Genomic DNA, 21,235 nt, shown 5'->3' with positions numbered 1-21,235 from the left:
TACATTTTATCCCTCCTTAAGTTCAGTAAAGCTTCATCCTTCCACATGTTGGCATGTTGTGCAGCAAAATATAGAGAATTGATTCAACATTTTAGCCTTGAGAAAAATACACAAAAGTTATTGATGAACAAAAAGTCTCCGTACAGCCTGATTCCATTAAATAGAACTGTAATTAGTCCAAGCTGAACTGGAGCCACTAACACCTGCTGCTCTGTAATGTGTGCGTGGCAGTGGTGCCACAGAGGAGGAGTCTGCGCTCCCCTGTTGCGCAATGCGCACACTTAGAGTGTCGGATCCATAGATGAGTGCATACCTTCACCTCCGCGCTTTCTGCTCACTTTACCTTCCATTTAACCAACAAAAAAGTTTTTGTAGCTTTAATGTCCCAGTCTGTGCCGCTGATCTGCTCTGACTGCTCGGTTTTCACTGTGGAAACCCTGAACGCATGTTGATTTGCTGCTGAACTCCTAACAGGTGTTTGGGGGGACACGCCGCCCTCAGAGGGAACATGTCCAATGGGAAAGACCCGAATGCTGCTGAGAAGTGAGTACTGACGACTGAATATCCACCAGAAAGTTTGATTTGGTCCTGAAAGTGTTGCTGCCTCGGCTTGGTTAAAGGATTCTTGCGCTTAACTTGGTAAATGGTGAAAAAACCTCTGCGTAAAATAGGAATTAATCGCCTTTTTCTACACAAGGAAACACGAATTAGCCCTCTCTATCCTCATTTCCCTGCATGTCTGTTAATGTTAGTTTACTCTTCTTCAAATCTGTTTTAAAAATAAAGCCACATCGTTGGTGTGTGTTGCTGCACCAGGAAGGAGGCTGGTTTTTGCTTTCAGTTAGTGTTTCTCACACAGCAAGCAAACCAAGATCCTGGTTAATTCGATTTCTGGTGGATTCTACATCATTTTTATGCTTTATTTCGTCAAATTTGCTAAAATCCCATCATATCAGTGCAATGCCTAGTGGAAAGACATTAAGTGAAATGTTTTTTTATCCATGAAAATTGTCTTCCTAAGCTTCAGCTAAAAAGCATGTTGATTGCTGCATGTTTGTGTGCTGCTGCTCCCAGAACACACATCTCCTGTGTCCTTAATAACCATTTTCCAAAATTAATGCATATGGAAAAAGGGTAATATTAAGGCATTAAATTAAAAAGAAAAAACAAAAAGACAAAAACCAATTAAGCCCAAGGCTGAGGCTCATTATACCGACAGTTTTACACAGTATTCTAAGAGGCAGCAAACAGGACCGGAGCACAATGATTATTCCTCAGTTTTATATCAGTTAACTGCAATGTTTTCCACATTTTTAGAACATTTGCATCGTGAATGTAGTGATCCACAATTTTCTCCTTTTGATTGCTATTTATCTACGGAGGTGACAGATTAAATAACCCCTCCGATGAAAATTCAGGAGTTAACGTGTCCATATGGTGGTTTTTTATGTGCTGGAAGACACATCACAAACAAAATAAGCAGTCAACACTTTTGCTTAACATTTCCACCTTAAAAACTGCTGGGGATTCAGACTTCTGGGGTTTTATATGTAAACAAAACCTAAATATCAATCCTGTCAGCTCTCAGGGTGGAGCTTTCCTTGTCGTTATTCTTCTTTAGAATTGCTTGAAGCTTGATATTGTGTAACTTCGAGTAGTTTTACTGTGTTTGAGCAGAGTGCGGGAGAGCTGGTGTGCTCAGGCTGCAACAAGTAGGGATTTCTAGATGGAAAGAGCGATGGGAACTCTGCACATTCTAGAGGAAGGAACAGCGTAGAGTTACTTCTAAACTATTTTAAGGCAGGATGGGATTATTTTTAAGTACACAAAATTCTAAATATGTAACCTTGATACCCAGAGAAGAGTTTTTAGGGGTTCAATCGGCAACTATAAAAGGAACACAAAAACCCTTGAACCCCTACAGTGATGGATCTGGTGGCTCTGTTGTACTGTGGGGTGGATAGTTTGGGTCCACTTGCTCCCTTAAAATGAAGGATCAATGCAAATCATTATGACTAATCAGCTTCATCCTATGATGAAACATTTTTATCCTGAACGTCTCTCCCAGGATAACAATGCTCCCATTCACATGGCATAAGGGGTCTTTTGTTTTGCTAAATGAAGCTGCCACCAGGTTTGTGCAAAATAACAGCAAATTACACAAACCACATTCCAACATTGCTCAAAAACATTATTTGTTTGATAGTTTGTTGCCTGTATTTTTAATATAGGTCAAACTAAGCTGTTAGTTTTTAATTTGACATCATAACCAATGCACTAATGGTCAACTTAAAGTAATCTGATTACTTTGAGGAGGTACAGTTTGGGATCATTTGATATTTATATGATATTTCACTCACAGCTGCTGTGTGTTGAACAGATCTTTAGCTGCTGCTGTTATTACTCTGCCAAGGGATGTGACGGAGTTATGTGATGATTGGTGGATGTCTGTCTGTCTGTCTGTCTGTCTGTCTCTGTCTGTCTGTCTGTCTGTCTGTCTGTCTGTCTGTCTGTCTGTTAACAACATTACTCAAAAACTGACCAATGGATTTGGATGAAACTTTCAGTAAAGGTCAGAAATGACACAAAGACCAACTGATTAGATTCTGGCGGTGATGCGGCTTATAGTCTGGAACCACGGATTTGTTAAACATTTCTGTATCATTGCGGCACGGCGTCACTGTAACCATGACAACAAGTGAACACTATGTCACGATAGCAATCCTACTACAAATCGACCGTTGCGGACTTATCGCCGCTTATCCATTGGAAATGATACAAGGAACAATTGATAAAACTGTAGGGGTGTTTCTGAGTCCCATCAGTTCCACTACATATTTAGGTCATGTGATTCAGTATCCATACATAACGTATACATGCATAACATACGTCTCTGCTCAGTGTCCGGTAATTTTTTATTAAAGATTTCATCTGTTGGAAATGATGCAACGACTGAGCAGCCTTGGTGGAGTACTGCGATCTCTGAGAGCTATTCTTGTTATTTTTACCTTTGCTGTAGAAAACATTGAAGTTTTTGTGGAGTGATCCTGATTTTGGTATGATGAAAATGATGTACATCATATGTTGTTATGGCCTTTATAATCACCCAATCTAAACCCAATTGAGAATTTTGACCAACGTCATAGACAGCTCTCTTCACCTCCATCATCACAACTGGGGGAGTCTGTTTTGGCATAATGATGTTCAGAATTCCAGAGAAACAAATGCCAAGGAGCATTAAAGTTGTTCTGGTAGCACATTTTCCTTGAATTTTGTCATTTTTTTTAGCATACCTTTTCCCTTGAGGCCACACTGGCTCTCTTTAATTTCTCTGAAAACAGTTGGGCAGTACATAAATTTCTGTTTTATCTGTGCAGTGCTAAGATCAGCTAGATCATAAAATTTTGACGCATGTAAGTTGATAAATAGCGCCGTTGTTAGTTTATCACAAGCAGACAGATTTACAAGCCTCATAGCTTTCTGTAGCGTGAACATCTGAGTCACGTCTCGGTATATTTGCATTTGTCCTGCGTGTTTTTGTGTTTGTGCAACAGCTCCTCTACGACGACCCTGACAGAGTGCCTGGATGAGTGTATGGAGGCCTTGGATCTCTTCCTTAACAACCACTTCAACGAGAGCCTGGAGAGACTGCGACCAAGGTAACAGAATAATCCTCAGCCAGGTTGGGCTCCACAGAGGTGTTGTATGTTTTCAGCATGAAGTCAGCAGTATTTAGCCTCCGGTGGTGCTTAGAGACTTGCACGGTGTGAACTGCAGAGACGGGGCCCTTCCTGCCAGGCTTCACTTCTCCAGGATATGAAGTGTTTGCTGAAGCTGACGCCCAACGTCTGACTGATTCAACAGCCAGCAGAACGTCAGCCCTGCAGAATAAACACAAGACGGAGCACGATGGGAGAGGAGATAGAAAGAATAAAGAGATATTTCCTCTTATCTGCTGGCTGCAGGGAAATGCGTCGGCCGTACAGAAGCTAGCTGACATTGCATGTGTTTGCTGACAGCGTGAGGTTTATGATGTTGATCCTGTGGCTCTGTGTTTCCCATGTAGAGTGAATGAGAGTATGTACCATGCTCTTATCTACGCCACAGTGCTGGAAATGCAGGCCATGATGACTTTCCAGCATGACGACATCAGCAACGCAGGAAACACCATGAAGAGCGCCCAGGAGGTCTGTCAGAGGTCAGGGAGTCTCGGTTCTATACGCCAGATTTATTCAACTAGAATGAAAACAAGTCACCCTCCTGTTATTTTCACTGCTGTCCATGAGCATTAAAAGACAAATTTTCACAGGTGCATTTAAATTTATGGCTCTTCATTGACCATAGCACCAATTTGATTGTGTTTGCATGAGAGAAGCCACAATAGCAGCTGTTAAGAGAGCAGAAATGGACACATTCATTTAGCGGATGATTGGTGTGTAAGAAAACACATGGTTACTGCAGTGGAAGTGGTAACACAATGTTTTGTCCTGAAGTACTGTCTGGCATTGCAGGTTTCGACGGAAATCCCAAGGTTTGGCGAGCAAGTCATTAGGGGAATCGCTTTCTGAAGGTAAAAAGGCTTGGATGTCTCACTTCTGTGGTTTTTAAATGAAAATACATCCTAAATATCCATTGCAGTGGAAACAACAATGTGTAATCTGGGTTGTGTTTTGTTGACTGAAGCGGATGGTTTGGGATAATAAATGTACAAATGGTTTAGAGTGTTTTGAAATGTGAGTTGGATTGCATTTTTTCTTTTCAATTTGTAAACTTCTGCATTCAGTTTCTCTGTATGGCTTCACATAGATGCTTTTTTTTTAAAACTCAATGTCAAAGCAGCTCTGTGAGGCTGAACTTACTCATAGTGGTGCATAATTGATTAATCTTTTGCATTTTCATTTATTTCAGAAATGCACAGTATCATAAAGGCAAAAATGGAACATAAATATATAATACAAAACAAAACAACCAAAACAAATCCACAACCTAGAATAATGTCTGAAAGTGATAGAGTTATTAGGTCCTACCCACTGTATATATTTTTCATGTTTCCTGTTTACATCAAACCTTCTACTTTTATACCTCTTTTGAAACTCCAGAACACATTTACATTTCCACATTATTATATTTTTCAATCAATCTTGTTTTGTATTTTAGCCCTCGTGTCATCCTGCGGATCAAATTGACAAGTTTGAAAATGTGGAAAAAAGTATATTTTTATGTCCACATTTTCAACATTTTTGGGAAATTTTTAAACATTTTTTTGGTGGGAAAAAAAGAAATGTTAAAAAAATGTTTCTTTAAGAACAGTCACAAAAAAATCAACCAAAATCCAGTGAAATTTGCTGGATTTTGGTTGATTGGTTCTGAAAGAAAATTTTAGAAGTTTTACTGATATATATGTAATCACTTTAGATATTTTTAGGATTTTTTTGGAAGATTTTTACTCATTTTTTGGGGAAAATATTTACAAGAATTTTCTTGCCAAATTTGGGGGATTTTTTAAAAATAAAACTTTTAAGGAATTATTGGAATTTTCTTCCTGAAGGTTTTGCAAATTTACAGAAATTTGGGGAATTTTTTTGCAGAATTTTTGGATTTTTTTCTGACAAGGAAACAATATTTTTTGGTGCCTGTAAATGAAGACAACAAGAGGTTTAAATAGTTTTATAGTTGTACTCATTTTTAACATATTGATAAACATTGACTCTTCATAGTGGTACGAGCGAATGGCTTTTTAAACTGAAAATTTCTTCTAAATTCATAATTTGCAATTCTACTCCTGAACAGTTGTTGTGTGCTGTCAGGGAGCAGGTTGTTGCTTGCTTTACGCATTATTTGCGCAGTTCTAAATTGAACTAAATCAATAAATTTCTAAGTATTTGCGACGAAAACCATTTATTAGTCTGGTCCTTATATTATGCTGGTACACCGATGGAAAGCATGTGTCTAGTGTTAGCATGCTAACTTAGCATTTGACGATACTAATCTCTGGGGAACACCAGGTGTTAGTGGACAAAGGCAGACATGTCTTATTTCCACATTATTTGGTCTGAATGTATATTAGGTGCAGCAATTTTCACAAATGGTGCCTAACTGAGCAGATGGCTGACTTTAGTAAATATTATTGAACAATAATATAGTTTCTACAAGTTTAATACAAGGAAGGAAAATCTAATCTTCCAATGGGAATGCAGGCAGAAGACGGAACACAAAAGAATGGAGGTTTTACATCAGGAGCTTTTGTCTGACAGATGAATTCTCTTGCAAGATGTGGACTTTTCACTTCATTGCTTGTTGACTGTGCTCTTCACGTTGCTTATTATTTAATGTGTGTGGCTATGGATGTGTTTTTGCAGTGCAGCTCCATGCAGAAGTGTGTTACGCAGAGTGTCAACTCCAAAGAGCCGCTCTCACCTTCCTACAGGTGCAGTAGCTAATATGCTCACCTGATACATGTGTATATTCTAATGAACAGAATAACTAGTTTCCAACCAATCCAGTTTTTCAAGAACGTGCAAGTTCTAGAAAATAAATGATGAACATCGTATAGAAGTTTAGTTCATCTCATCCTGAATCTGTGGTACTTGGGCTGTACATATAACCAAAATGTTTCTAAATTTAGCATTTTTCTACACTTTATTTGCAGGATGAGAGCATGGTGAGCTTTATCAAAGGAGGGATCAAAGTGCGAAACAGTTACTTGATTTACAAGTAAGTAATCAATGACAAAACAGTAGTTTAAGACTTGCATATGTGCTTACAGAGCATATACTGTACATTGCCATTATTAAAGGGCCATTCCACCAATTCTACTCTTAAAGTTCACCTTATTGGCCATGAGATGTTTCGCCCAGCCTGTGGAAACGGTTATGTAATATTTTCTGTAATTTTAAAGGCAGCTTTCTAAAGAAAGCTTCATCTTGATGACCAAAATCTCCACCAAAGCCCAAAGTACTAAACCATCACAGACTGAACTGTCATCAGCTGGTCAGTGTCTGAGTGTGAAATGTTTCAAAGGCTTGGGATGGTTTAAATAGGAATGGGACAACACGTTTCATGAGTTTGTGTTTCTGGAAGTTTCTACTTCATGTTCCCTACTTTAGTACTTTGGGTAATCACCAGTCAGCTATGTGCTTGGATTCCAGTGAAAACATCTTTGTTGTTGAATAACATTAATATTTGTCTTTTGTCATCCAGAGAACTGCACTCCTTTATCAAATCCCGCCACTGTGTCAAAGGACCCAACCATATTCACTTAGAGGGAGGAATATCATTTGGAATGGGGGCGTTTAATCTGGTATGTCCCATAATCTACATTTACACACCACTGGTTGTCAAGATGTGTTTGTACAGTGCAACTTTATCAGTTCTTCTTTACTTACAGACACTTTCTCTGTTTCCTCCACGGATACTTAAAGTTTTGGAGTTTGCAGGCTTCTCCGGAGACAAGGTGCGGCCAATATATTTAATATATTTCCTCCATCTTTTATTTGTTCTCTAACTCACACCCTCATTAACATTTTCTGCGTGTTGTCGTGTTTTAGGAGTATGGTCTGTCCCTGCTGGGTGACGGTGCGACGGGGATGAACCTCCGCTCCATGCTGTGTGCTCTGCTGCTGCTCTGCTTCTACACCTTCCTCACGTTCATACTCGGTACCTGGTTCATACATCTGAGATTCACATGATTCAAACTGAATTTTAACATATTATTCACTCATAGGAAGATGTACACGTCGTATTTCTGTTTTATCTTTTTAGGTACAGGTGAGGGAGACGTGACTGAAGCTGACAGATTACTGAAACCTTTCCGACTCCGCTACCCACGAGTGAGTAACATTAATAATATCCTAATTACTCATGTGCTCTTGCAGGCTAATTAAATAATCATCTCTACACTTAGAAAATGTTTTTAATGTTCAATATAAGCAGTAGCTTTGTTGCAGTATTGTGCAAAGAATGCCCCTCTCAAAACAAGAAAAAAAAAGCTTATTTCAAGGAACTTTTGCCTTGAAATAAGTGAAAAAATCTGCCAATAGAACAAGTAAATAATGGCTTGGTAAGATTTCTTGAAATAAGATATGATATTTAGAATATTGAGATCTTAAAATTAGCTGGAAAAACTTATTTTAAGCTATATTTTACCAGGATTGTCAAGCTTAGGTGTCTTAAAATGAGCCAGATATGCTAAACAAAAATATCAGTTTTTCACTCAAAAAAAGAGTTTTGCTTTCATGTAACCTCCTAATTTGAGATGTATTAAATTTATTTTGAGTTTTCTTATAGAATACAACTCAAAACAAGATAATTTCAAGATTGTTTGACTTGACAAGATATTTAAGATGCATTGTCTTAAAACATGTCCCTCCATCTGCTGAAATGTCTCTTGTTAAGTGAATTTATCTTAAATCGAGTGGGATGAGACATTTTGACTAAAAATAGGACAAACGGACTTGGAAAGATTTTGAGTTTTTGCAGTGTGTTTTAACAGTTCACATATACAGCAAATGACAAAATCCTGTTGCCCAACAGTTGAATTGCTGCAATCAGTGGATTTGAACGTAGACATGAGACAAAATAAACGTAGAGTCCAAAATAGAGGAAGTTCTTGTAGCTCATTAACTGTTGTAGCTCATTAATATGATTCAGAAAGTTCACAAACTTCAATTTTAGCAACTGTTGATTGACAGCAATTTTTTCAGTTGCAATTTTTTTTCATCAAACAGTTTTATTCACTTTTTTAGAACAAAAATGCCAAAATATGCTGGTTCCAACTTTATAAATATGAAGATTTTCTGTTTTTAGGATTTTATGTTAAGCTAAATACATTCGGATGGTTGGTCATAACGCAAAATTATAACCAGCGGTTCTTTCCTGCATTTTTCTACACAAACTTATGAAGGCAGAAAATGATCTTGAGCATCATTACAGTACTAATTAGTTGGACACATAATTGTACCTAAAGGTTGCTAAGATCTTGGGATATGAAGAAAAGTAAGTTAAATGATGTAACGTGATGAAACTTTGACCTGCTGATGATGCATCTTTTCATATTTGAACTTGTCTTCTCCTCTCTGACTGCTTCACATGATTGTTCTATTATTCCTTCTGTCTTCACACCATCATTCTACTCGCTCTTTGCCTCCACATTGCTGTTTTTTTTCTGTTGTCCATTTACACTCACAATCATCCACATGCTGATTACTTTCATCTGAGCTTCACTCCACCTTCCACTCAAGCACACAGAATCCTAACAGCCGTAATTTTAAACACCTTCTCGCTATCTCTGCTACCACTCCAGCTGACTCACATTCTTGTGTATTCTCAGCCCGTTTCCATTCCACCTTTTACCCACATGCCAGCCCATCCCAGAGAGCAAACTCACAGCTCTGACACACTGTGTACCGAACCACAATGGTTAAACACTGCCATGAATGATTGTTAAACGATGGGTAATATGATTGCAGAAAATTCAACAGAGCAAACTGCAGGCTGAAATTACATTTTATGAAACTGTATTTTCCTCCTCTCTCCAGGGAGCAATATTCCTCTTCTTTGCCGGCAGAATTGAGGAGATCAAAGGAAACATTGATGAGGTGTGTTTTAGGAAATGTGTACATAACATGACTTGATGTTTTATTACTGTTACATTTTTAATACAACATATTGTTCTCATACACTAAACATAAGCGAAAATAATTGCACCTTATTCGGGATTAGTGACAAATTAAATACTGTGGTTGCTATGGTAATATTGTTGCCATGTTTAAGGCACTGAGCTCCAAAAGGACCAACACCCAGTGTTAATATTTAATAGCTCAAATGCCGTTACGTGTCCTTTTAATTCTGCTCCGTCGTGTCGTTCCCCTGTGCTCCCAGGCGGTGGCGCTCTTCGAGGACGGCTGCAAGGCCCAGCAGACGTGGAAGCAGTTTCACCACATGTGCTACTGGGAGCTGATGTGGTGCTTCACCTACAAGTGTGCGTGGAAGATGGCGTACTTCTACGCAGACCTGCTGAGCCAAGAGAGCCGCTGGTCCAAGGTGCACAGCTCCGGACTCAAGAAGGAGGTTTCTTGTCAAATATCACAAGAAATAAATGAATGAATCCTGTCTCTGTGTTTCCCTTTTAGGCCATGTATGTGTACATGAAAGCTGCCTACCTCAGTATGCTGCCTGAGGACGAGGCCAGGCCTTTTGGGGAGGACGAGGTGGAGCTCTTTCGGTAAATACCGTTAATTGTTATAAAGATTGACAAACCGTCTGTAATGTTGCGTACAGGTCATGTCACCTGAATTCTGGTGGCTCTAGCTGTCCTTGTCTTGGCCATGCCTCAGTCTGGCTAACTACCAGCTAATCCATCAAATTACCACATGTACTGTAAGAAGAGACACACATTCCTGTCTTAGTGGTTTTCAGATAGTTTTTTTGGTTTAATGGCTAACAGCTTTAGTGCTTTGGTGCACTCTGGCCACTCTCATCAGTGTCGCTGTCAACTGGTGACCATAGTGGTGCAAATAGTTCCATGCAGAAAACAAAAATAGAAGAGTTGATATAGTGACGTAAATTCATTTGGATGGTGGATACCAAATTAATGTTAGTGTATTCAAATGTCTAAGGTGATATTAGGTCAGTTTTGTGTTTCCTGCTTGTTGCATTACTCCCACAATGTTAAAAAAAAAAGTCAGTTAATGCAAGTGTATCAGTTTTACACCGTTTCTGATCCATACTTTGGTTCCATATTTATGTTTTCTTCTCCTGTGTTTTTAGACAAGTGCCCACCTTGAAGCAGAAGATAGCAGGAAAGTCTCCTCCAACTGAGAAGTTTGCGATTCGCAAAGCCAGACGCTACAAGGCTGCTTCTCCAGTCAGGCTCCCAGTACCAGTGCTGGTAAAAATCAACACAAAAGACACACACAAATACATGCATAATGCTTGACTCTTCCAACAGCACGAACTGCTTCATTCCAGGAGATGATGTACATGTGGAACGGTTTCAGTATGATCAGCAAAAGACCAGAGCTGACTGAAGGCATGATGCAGACGTTGGTGGAGGCAGAGCGCTCTCTACTGGAAACTCCCGGTAATGCAACTCTCCTCAAACCACCAACCAGGTCAAATTGGCTCTTCATATAGTTTTATATGGCGTCTGCTTCATCCTCTGCAGATAATGAGTACACGGTAGATGACCGCTGTTTGATCCACATGTTGAAGGGTCTGTGTTTGAAGAACCAGGGTCTCCTCCAGGCGGCTGAGGAATGCTTTAACAAAGTGTGGTCCAGGTGAGTTCTAGTAGCTCACACTGAAATCCATTAATCTTCTGTGGAAACATCAGACTTTGCTGTACATCTGAGAATCTGGATGTAGTATTTGGCACCGCTGGAGAGGATGCAGATTGTTGAATTAGGAGCAGAAAACTCAACCCATTTGTGAAAACTGTTATTGCAGTGTTTCTGCATGTCTGTTGTTTAAATAGTCTGAGTGCTGCTGTAAACTGTAAGCACTGACAGGGCCGTGTTTGCTCAGTAAACATAAAATACTCACTAAGTCATGCATTGTGTTTGTCTATTACACTGACATTACTTTTGACCTGTGAGGGACATTTGTTTGTTCACACATTTAGTCACATAGCTGCACAGCAAAATGAGACTCTGCTGCTTGTACAGCGCTGTTGGACATTCATTACAGTGCAGGTTAAACAGTTAACAGGTGTAAAATGAAGGCGTATGAGACTAAAATCCTGAAGCTCTTTCTGTGTGTGCTCAGTGAAAAGAAGATCAGGTTTGACCACTACCTGGTGCCCAACTGTCTGGTGGAGCTCAGTCTGCTTTACATAGGCCAAGGCAGAAGAGATGAGGCGATTAAACTACTGCACAAAGCCAAGTAAGTTATGTACAAAATTATATACTGAGTATCAAACTGTCCAATGTTTTGCCAGTTTCTTTCCATTTTGGTTGCATTCGAAGACATGTAAGTCCTTATTTAGCTACCTTTCAACTGAAGTAGCCCACAGGATATGGGTCCCACAAGTGATGCCCACTTAATATGTGCTTTCTAGAGGTCATTAAGCCTCACAGGAGGCTTTGTCATAATGTCCATTTACAAGCTAAACTCTCACAATGCTCTCTGCTTGACACCTCCTCTGGTCGCTACAGTATCAAACAGTAAAAGTCTCCACCTACAATACTTGAAATGTTTATTTATTATCTATAAAAATGGTGTTGGGTATTAGCAGACACTAAATATTAAACAGCTTGAATTGCATTGCGGCAAAAATGAGAAAAAAGCTTGATCAGAACATCACTTGTAGGGTCAATATATAATTGCTGCAGAATCAATCCATGTGTTAAAATGTGACGTATCAGCGCTCTAATAACACTGTGTCTGGGTTCAAGTCTGTACTGGCTGAGGCTCTTGTGTTGTTAACATGCTGTGAAGTTTACTGTTTCAGTACATCTCAGTCCAAAAAAAACTACTCAGTGATTATTCTACAGCCCTATAGCCTTTTATCAGCAGTTTTCATTTATAGCACTCCTTAAAAAAAATACACTACTGTCTTCAGATTGTCTGTTAGTAATGATTGTTTTATCTACATGGATTTCAGTATGGAGTGTGTTTATTGTGCATTAGTAGCTGCTGTATCTCACTGACTGACCCTCATTGTGTAACTTTACTGAAAACACTGTAACCCTCACCTTTCATAAAGACGCTGCTAGTAGTGTTTATTATGAGCCGAACAAAGCTTCTGTAGCTTTCTATGAGGTGGCTGATTATTACGTGAACCAGCTTAAGTTTAGTCGCCCTCCAAAACCTGGCTTCAACATATTTAGTAGGAATTGGTAAGAAAAAGAAAAGCAAAGAGAGAGAGTGACAAAAAATAAGGGGATAAAAAAGACATTATATAAAATAAATATATACAGAAAAACATGAACAAATCTGGAAATCGATGAAAATCTGTGTAGTTGTTTTATATTTGTCTTTGTTTCCACGTTTATTCATTCTTCTATTCAGTTTATACTTCCACATTTACTTTTTTATAGATGTATTCTTTATTTTTCTGACATTATAATAAATAGCTACTGCTTGACCTGATGCAAAAAGTTTGACATTTTGGAATATACATTTGCTTTCTTGAGGACAAATGGGAAGACCTGTACCTCTGTCATGTCTGTATGGTTATATAAACTACATAAATCTAACCATGAACTGGCCACTTAGCTTAGTTTAGGACAGACAGATAAGATAGATAAGATAGATAGATATTAAAATTCCAGTACTGTTGAATCGGGTTGTATTACCAAAAAAAGTGTAAATCCACTGCAGGAACAGCAGAGGTCGCTCTCCACCTACGTAAACGGTCATATCTGGTCAGTGGGATCGTCATGTAGGTTCTTTAACCCTCCTGTTGTCTTTACTTATGGGCACCCAAAAAAATGTTTCTTTGTCTGAAAAAAATCCGAAAAATCAGCAAAAAAAAATCCCCAAATTTCTGAAAACTTGCAAAACCTTCAGGAAGAAAATTCCAATAATTCCTTAAAAATTTCCCTTCAAAGTTTTATTTTAAAAAGTCCCCCAAATTTGACAAGAAAATTCTTGTAAATATTTTCAAAAAATCTGTAAAAATCTTCCAAAAAATCCTAAAAATATCTAAAGTGAAAGTGAAGTAAAAAATTTTTTTTCCACCAAAAAATGTTCAAATATTTCCCAAAAATGTTGAAAATGTGGACATCAGAAGTTTCACTGTGAAAATATATATATATATATATATTTTTTTTTTTTTTTTTCCACATTTCAAACTTTAAAACGGGTCAATTTTGACCCACAGGACGACTCGAGGGTTAAAGTGACTGATCATCTTTGAGGGCGTGATGGATTTATACTTGAATGGAACTTTCTGGGCTGATCGATGTCGTGACATGAGCAAATTTTACATCTTATTCAACCACATTTCCTGTTTTGTCCTGCAGACACAACTACAAAGAGTACTCCATGGAGTCTCGCACACAGTTCAGGATCCACGCTGCTCTGGCCAAACTGAAGGCCGACCCTGGAGAGGAGGAGGACACCCACCTGTAGGAGGACACGTCTTCATGACCGCTCACACTGGACTCTGCATCTCCCTCACGGCTGCAGCTGTTGTAGCTTCATACCCGGTTTTTAACCTAAATATTTTGTCTAAAAGTGAACACTGGGTGCTTTACTGCTGAGGCCAGGTAGACTTTTTAAGGTATATTTGAGTCATGGTTAACACTTGGGTGTAACTGGACAAAAGGTACAACCTGGCAGAATATTTACAGGTGCAGAGTGAGCTTGAATTTCCCTACATTCCACAGGTTAACAGAGACTTGAGTGTATATACGATAGCCATTTTATTTTATAGACATGTTTACATTGATAATTAAACACTAAATCTTAACTGATTAAAAGCCACTAGAAATATTTAATAAATTAAAAACTTAATGAAATGTACAGTATTTTACTGTATTCTAGAGGTTTTTGATTTTAACATAATTAAATAATAAGTTCTAGATTTATAGTGTTCCTGGTATTTCACATGGAAAATCTCATTTAAATAAGAGTCGACTGGTGTGCAGCAGGTTTTAACCTACAGCTGGTATTCTTTCCACCCTGACACGTGCATTGTGGGTCGCTGTGGTGTCCCATGTTGGATGGATGCTGTGGAAATACATGCAAACACAGCTAAACAGGTAAAACTGCAGCTGTGTTTGATTTTAATCACTATCTAGTATTGATCGTTTTCCAAAAAACCTGACAGTGTAAAAAAACACATTTTCAATAAATAAAATTGAACTAATGAATGTCTGTTTAATCTACAATCATACTTAATTAGCATTCTGTAGTTTATCTTCTTGTAATTGTGCATCTTCTTTAGCCCTCCTGTTGTTCTCATCTATGGGCACCAAAAAAATATCGTTTCCTTGTCTGAAAAAAATTCAGCAAAAAAAATTGCCCAAATTTCTGAAAATTTGAAAAACCTTCAGGAAGAAAATTCCAATAATTTCTTAAAAGTTTCCCTTACAAGGTTTTTTTTTTTTTTTTTTTTTTTTTTTTTTACAAATCCCCCAAATTTGGCAAGAAAATTCTTGTAAATATTTTCAAAAAATGAGTAAAAATCTTCCCAAAAAAATCCTAAAAATATCTACAGTGATTACATATATATATCAGTAAAACTTCTAATATTTTCTTTAAGAATATTCACAAAAAAATCAACCAAAATCCAAAATTTCGCTGGATTTTGGTTGATTTTTTTTGTGAATGTTCTTAAGAAACATTTTAAACATTTATTTTTTTCCATCAAAAAGTGTTCAAAGATCTCCCAAAAATGTTGAAAATATTTTTTTTTCCACATTTTCAAACTTTAAAACGGGTCAATTTTGACCCGTAGGACGACACGAGGGTTTAAAGCATTTTCAGACAAAATGTAGTCTCTACAGATGTTACATTTATTTCAATGACAGATTTATATATGGTAAGTTTCTGAAAAATTAACAGATATAGCAGGAAAAGTGAAGAAAAACGATGCTGCTTTCTTAAATAAGACAACAAAAGATGTGAGGTAACGCAAAGCAGAATCGGTCCATGAGAATTGTGTTCTGCAGCACATCTTCATCGTATTCAGACCAGGGTCCGGCAGTTATTTCTGTCTGAAGTGACTCAGTCCGAGACTACGAGGAGGCGGCAGGAGGTGTAACCGGGCCCGCCACCTGCTCCTCTCGCAGTCTGCGTTTCAATAGTTTCCTCTTCTTCTTCTCCTCTTTTTCTATTTCAGCGACCATTTCCAAGAACCGGTGACTGCGGGGGTCCACTGTGACGCCAAAACGCTCTCTGGCCTCGGCCAACAACTTTTCACGGCGAGCCTTCTCCTCCTTTAACTTCTGTTTGGTTTCATGCTTTCCTTTGCGCCAGTCGGCGATCATCTTCGGCATTTTGGCCATGTTTGCTGCGATGAGTTTTTCCCTGCAATAGAAACAGTAAAAATTAGTCTAACAGATGTTCATGTTGCCCATTATACTACAATAGCTGTGTAATGGGTAGGCCCCCGCATTGAATGGATTTCCATGAAATTTGATACATTCGTGTAAGGCCAAATAATCACTTTAGCAACGAAAAATTCTCCAATATTTTAGTTAATGACTGGAAATCTGCAAAAATAATGACATGAACATCAGCCTCAAGTGCCAATTTACAGGAAAGATGTGTACTAAGATGATGACCACAGTAAACAATGTCTGCTAAACATCGATATATTACCATGACTGTTAAGTTCGCACTGAATGGCACAGTAGTAACGTTTAAATGTTCTTGTAAATGAGTTTGTGATTCAAATCAGAATCCAAGAATAACTCTGACTGACCCTCCTGTCATCCTTCGGGTCAAATTGACCCGTTTTAAAGTTTGAAAATGTGGAAAAACAAATATTTTCACAGTGAAAACTTCCAAATTTTTATAAATTTGGGAATTTTCTTTGCTGAATTTGCATGAATGTGCATGATTTAACTGTTCATCTTAAATGTCTTCAGTGCCACAGAGGGACGTAAGAGGGTCATAACATGGTACAAACAGTGTTGTAAGATAATGACTGCAACGAGGCAGCGCAGCAGCCCCAGAACATTTGTACCACCGTGCTTCTTAGTTTGAGGTTTTTCTTCTGTCTAGAGTTACAGTGTTAAAACAACTCTTTGATCCATCTCTCCAGAACACATGAGTCGAAAAGGCCTGTATGTTCATTGGCAAACTGTAGTTTTGCTCTAATGTTCTTTTTGGACAGCAAAGGTCTTTTCCTGGCAACCATGCAGGTCAAATTTGTACAATCCCTTTCTGATTGTAAATGGAGCACTCTGACACCCACAGCTGCAGAATTACCTGCAGATCCTGCGAGTTTTGGAGACCTTTTTTTTTTTTTTTTGCATCATTTGGTCTTCCCTTGGGTCAAATGTGCTGCAGCGGTTGTTAGAAATAGCACTTGTAGATGATTTTGCACCCAGTGGAATAATTTAAGATCATTTAGATCCCTTTCCAGGCTCAAAAGCGTCCACAAATGTTTTTCTAAAGGCCTTGTAGAGCACTTTGGAGCTTGGCATCAAGACACCACCCATGCTTCAATGGCAAAGACAACAGCAGAGGCTTGATGTCAGAGGTTTAAACAAGACAAGATCAATTTGTCACTCACAGACAGAGAAGGTCTAGATCAGGGGTGTCAAACATGCGGCCCGTGGGCTAAAACCGGCCCTCCAGAGGGTCCAATCCGGCCCACAGGACGACTTTGTAAAGTGTAAAAAATTACAGAAGACATTAACTACAATTTCTAAAACTATAAATTTAAAATAATTTCGAGACTATGACAGGTTGTTTTAGTCATAAAGTCAAATACTAGATTGTTCATTGCTCTTTTGTCATTTTGTATCTCAATATTTTGTCTTGTTTTTGTTGTTTTTTGTCTGACTTTTGTCATTTTGTGTTTTGCTCTATTTAATGTTTTGTATTGTTTCTGTCGTGTGTTTTTTTTTGTCTGACTTGTGTTGTTAGTCTACCTTTTGTTGTATTGTTTTTTGCTTTTGTCATTTTTGGTCTTGTTTGTGTCATTTGTCCATTTTTTGTCTCTTTTTTGTTTTGTGTCGTTTGTCTCATTTTTTGTCGTTTTGTGTCTGATTTTTGTAATATTTTGTCTAGTTTTTGTTTTTTTGTCTGACTTTTGTCATTTTGATCATACAGTAAAATACTACATCATTCAGTTCCAGATACCTGTGATTAAATGTTTTGTTCCTTTGTAGAAACACTGTGATCTGTATGTTGTAATGTGTAAATGAGCTACTGAGGCATAATGTTGCTGAAATCAAACTTAATTTTCTTAAGAAATCTCAGGTTGTTCATGATGTTTCGTAAAAAGATAACTCCTTACATGTGAACATTTTCAGAATGTATTTTTTTTGCAGTAAAACAAAGGAAAAATTTGGAGTTGTTATTTATAGGTTATTATGCTGTGATTTTACTGGTCACTTGAGATCAAATTGGGCTGAATGTGGAACCTGAACTAAAATGAGTTTGACATGCCTGATTTAAGGTGATGGATGAGAGGATCCAGAATTATTCCTGTGTGTTGCTACTCTAACTGTTGTCTTCAGATGTGGCTAATTAGAACAACTTATCAGATCTTCCTTTTTTCACTTTTATATAGAACCATAAGGAGAGTTTCACTTCAGAGATAATAAAGTAAATGTAAGGATTTTATTCCCACACAATCTAACTGTAAGACTGCATTGTACTGAGCATAAATTCTAATTGGTGTTAACACAATTTGTAAAATACTATAGCTCTGAGGAAAGTCAGTGTTGTCACATGACCTTCTGGTTTATGTTTATCTCGGTTAACCCTCATGTCGTCCTGCGGGTCAAAATTGGCCTGTTTTAAAGTTTGAAAATGTGGGGGAAAAAAAATATTTTCACAGTGAAACTTCTGATGTTCACATTTTCAACATTTGAACATTTTTTGTTGGAAAAAAAGAAATGTTAAGTGTTTCTTAACAACATTCACAAAAAAAATCAACCAAAATCCAGCAAATTTCCCTGGATTTTGGTTGGTTTTTATGTGAATGTTCTTAAAGAAAATATTAGAAGTTTTACTGATATATATGTAATCACTTCAGATATTTTTAGGCTTTTTTTTTTGGCTTTATTTTTTTTTTTTTTGATAGGCGCAATGAGAGAGAGACAGGAAACGGGAGAAGAGTTGGGGGAAGACATGCAGCAAAGGGTCACAGATTTTAATTCATTTTTTGAAAATATTTATAATTTTTTTAAATTTTTATTTCTTGCCAAATTTGGGGATTTTTTTTAAATCAAACTTTTAAGGGAAACCTTTAAGGAATTTTCTTCCTGAAGACTTGCAGATTTTTTGGATTTTTTTCAGACAAGGGAACAATATTTTTTGGTGCCCGTAAATGAAAACAACGGGAGGGTTAATCTAAGGTTTGAGAGGCACAAACTGGGGCTACACTGAATCAATAGATGTCCTCAATAGTGAATTACTGACACAAACACGTTGAAAACAGCCGAACTTGACTGAGATGACAGATTGTTGTTGGATTCGCTGTCCGATAATGGAATCATCCACATTGACTTACCTCGCCAGTCTTCTTGCGGTTTCCTGCTTCTCCTTTGCTTTCACATTCTTCAGCATTACCTCTAACGGGGGATGCCACTCATTTTCTTCTGCTGTGATTTTATCCAGCTCCTCGGGAGTGGGCCACAGAGAGGCAGTGTCGATGCCCGACGCGGAGCCATAGCGACCGAACAGCTTCCTGTCGTACCGGGCCGTCTTCTGCCACTCCGGCGTCTTCTCGCTGTCCTTGTCCGGGATGTACGGATCCCGCAGGTTCAGCTTCAGGGGTTTGGGGTTATAGGAAGCTGTCTGCAGTAGAAACCCACACCGAGAATTGGCAGAAAGTACAGCTTTAGGGGATGAAATGGCGTTTAAAGTCCGACATAACGCCGCCGTCCTCCTGCATAACATGGACGCCGCCATCTTTCTTCACTAGAGGAAGTAGGACCCCGAAGTGAAGTCATAGGTGCCCGCTGCAGCGCCTGATCAACACTGATCGAGTCTTTCTTGCAGAGGCGAGTGTTTCAGGGGGGTTACTGGGGATATGTCCCCCCTCAATTTTTATAGCATATTCCCGCGAATAAAGAAATAATTACAACTTTTTGAAAATCACAAGGATCAATATATAATTGCGGAACTTTTTGTAACATAGTTGACAGGTATCATAACCCCCTTTTCCATAGGGCTGGCTCCAGTTCCAAGTCGGAGCCAGTGCCCGACTTGGCACCGGTCTTTTGTGTTTCCATCAGCTGAGCTCCAGGCCCCCAAAAGTGAAGCTTTTTGGGTACCAAGTCGTTGCTGGGCCATAGTTGAGAACCAAGTACGTCACGGGCTGGGGGCGGAGTTACGGTGACCAACGATCAGTCATTTTTTGACTTATTTTGAGTCATTTTAGAGATGTTTATGTCATTTTGGACATGTTTTTGTAATTTTAGGAGCGTTTCTCTGCATTGAGAAGGTGCATCTGCGGATCGGTCAATATATAATTGCAGGCCTTTTTGTATCATAGTTGACATTTTTGTTGTTTTAGGCCTAAAATCAACATGACCGTCTAAAACCAAACACCACATGGCATTTTTGAAGAAAGATTCTTCTCAATATTATATATACAATTGAGTAAAACTGAAATTGAAAGTTATTTATAAAGATATTGTAGTAAACCTGTTGACATGCCATAAATCCACACTTGACTCACACACTACTTTATATTAAATAACTCGGAAAGCCTTGGAGTCTGGACAGTCTTTTCTTCAGGAGGAAATGACATCATGTGGAGCAGGTCATGTGATTTGGAGTTTTGATTTCTCAGACACAGATACAATTTGTTATTTTCCATATAAGATTTGATATATTGTCAAAAAAGAAATATCTGTAATGATTATCTCAACCTAATAAACAGAACACAATCAAAACAATTTCTGAATAAGCTCATTTAATTATTGTTTAGCTAATTAGAAGGTGGTTGTTATTAAATTCAGATGGTTATTTAGTTGACATTTTAGTGATATCCAGACATTTTTTATTAGTAAGTGATTGTTTCAATAGTAAATAATTATGGAATTTGTAAAGACATGATCATAACGAACATAAAAAACATTGTTTTCTTTTTTATTTTTAATAAAACTGTATTACAAGATATATCCCATGGACTTCAAAAGTCCCTCAATTATAGATTGAACGAAATGATTTTTGCCCAGAATTTGCAGCAGGAGAACACCTTCACCATTGCTTACTGGAACTCAAAGTGATTCAAAGAAGGCGAAAGATTAAAAAAAAAACTAAAAAAACTCACAAAACATTTAGGGCTACTATAAGAAGGTTAAAGTTGTTCAGATGCTTTGAGCTAAAAAAAATGCGCTTTGAGTAGTTATTTTAACAATAATTTTCAAAAATGTTGGTCATTCATGAATTGTTCATCCTTTTTAAGCAAAATTGCCAAGCATACTGTATTGTCCTAGAAGATTTTGTCATTTTCTAAAAGTTTTATTTCGATGGTAACTGGAAAATATGCTAATTTAAATGAACATTTGGAAGTGGCACAGCCAAACAGTTTTTATGTTGATGGCCAAAATGAGACCATTGCTCACACTGGGGTGGCATAGTTGATTTTTTGTTTTCA

General features: G+C 37.9%; 2 protein-coding genes across 3 annotated transcripts; one reads left to right on the top strand and one right to left on the bottom strand.

Moving 5' to 3' along the window:
* The first annotated feature begins 252 nt into the window (after positions 1-252).
* On the top strand, positions 253-14,812 carry zgc:158403 (tetratricopeptide repeat protein 39A). Of its 2 annotated transcripts, XM_055005017.1 has the most exons (18): positions 253-543; positions 3,555-3,659; positions 4,067-4,198; positions 4,512-4,570; positions 6,360-6,427; positions 6,650-6,714; positions 7,201-7,300; positions 7,388-7,453; positions 7,548-7,660; positions 7,766-7,829; positions 9,537-9,596; positions 9,880-10,041; positions 10,131-10,222; positions 10,768-10,888; positions 10,969-11,080; positions 11,165-11,279; positions 11,764-11,880; positions 13,965-14,812. In XM_055005017.1, exons 1-18 carry the CDS (start codon positions 509-511, stop codon positions 14,071-14,073), a joined length of 1,695 nt encoding a protein of 564 aa, XP_054860992.1. In that variant the 5' UTR covers positions 253-508; the 3' UTR covers positions 14,074-14,812. The 2 variants fall into 2 exon arrangements, with proteins under 2 accessions (XP_054860992.1, XP_054860993.1); XM_055005018.1 differs by lacking the exons at positions 253-543; positions 3,555-3,659 and having other exon boundaries at positions 4,067-4,187.
* A 628-nt stretch (positions 14,813-15,440) lies between these two features.
* gadd45gip1 (growth arrest and DNA-damage-inducible, gamma interacting protein 1) lies at positions 15,441-19,561 on the bottom strand. The gene is made up of 2 exons (XM_023295175.3): positions 19,139-19,561; positions 15,441-15,975 (listed from the first exon to the last, which is right to left on the bottom strand). Exons 1-2 carry the CDS (start codon positions 19,537-19,539, stop codon positions 15,684-15,686), a joined length of 693 nt encoding a protein of 230 aa, XP_023150943.1. The 5' UTR covers positions 19,540-19,561; the 3' UTR covers positions 15,441-15,683.
* Positions 19,562-21,235: the final 1,674 nt, after the last annotated feature.

Source organism: Amphiprion ocellaris, chromosome 19 (assembly GCF_022539595.1).
Source record: "Amphiprion ocellaris isolate individual 3 ecotype Okinawa chromosome 19, ASM2253959v1, whole genome shotgun sequence".
Classification (NCBI taxonomy): domain Eukaryota; kingdom Metazoa; phylum Chordata; class Actinopteri; family Pomacentridae; genus Amphiprion; species Amphiprion ocellaris.
The sequence above is the reverse complement of the archived record's forward strand: the minus strand, read 5'-3'. Positions and strand labels throughout refer to the sequence as shown.

Bases quoted from the DNA above. Each gene is read 5' to 3' on its own strand.
- zgc:158403 (XM_055005017.1), top strand. From the start codon at position 509: ATGTCCAATGGGAAAGACCCGAATGCTGCTGAGAA. The intron at 4,571-6,359 runs GTAAAAAGGCTT...GTGTTTTTGCAG, and splicing joins AGGGGAATCGCTTTCTGAAG to TGCAGCTCCATGCAGAAGTG. The intron at 6,715-7,200 runs GTAAGTAATCAA...TTTGTCATCCAG, and splicing joins AACAGTTACTTGATTTACAA to AGAACTGCACTCCTTTATCA.
- gadd45gip1 (XM_023295175.3), bottom strand. From the start codon at position 19,539: ATGGCGGCGTCCATGTTATGCAGGAGGACGGCGGCGTTATGTCGGACT. The intron at 15,976-19,138 runs GTAAGTCAATGT...TTTCTATTGCAG, and splicing joins ACCGCAAGAAGACTGGCGAG to GGAAAAACTCATCGCAGCAA.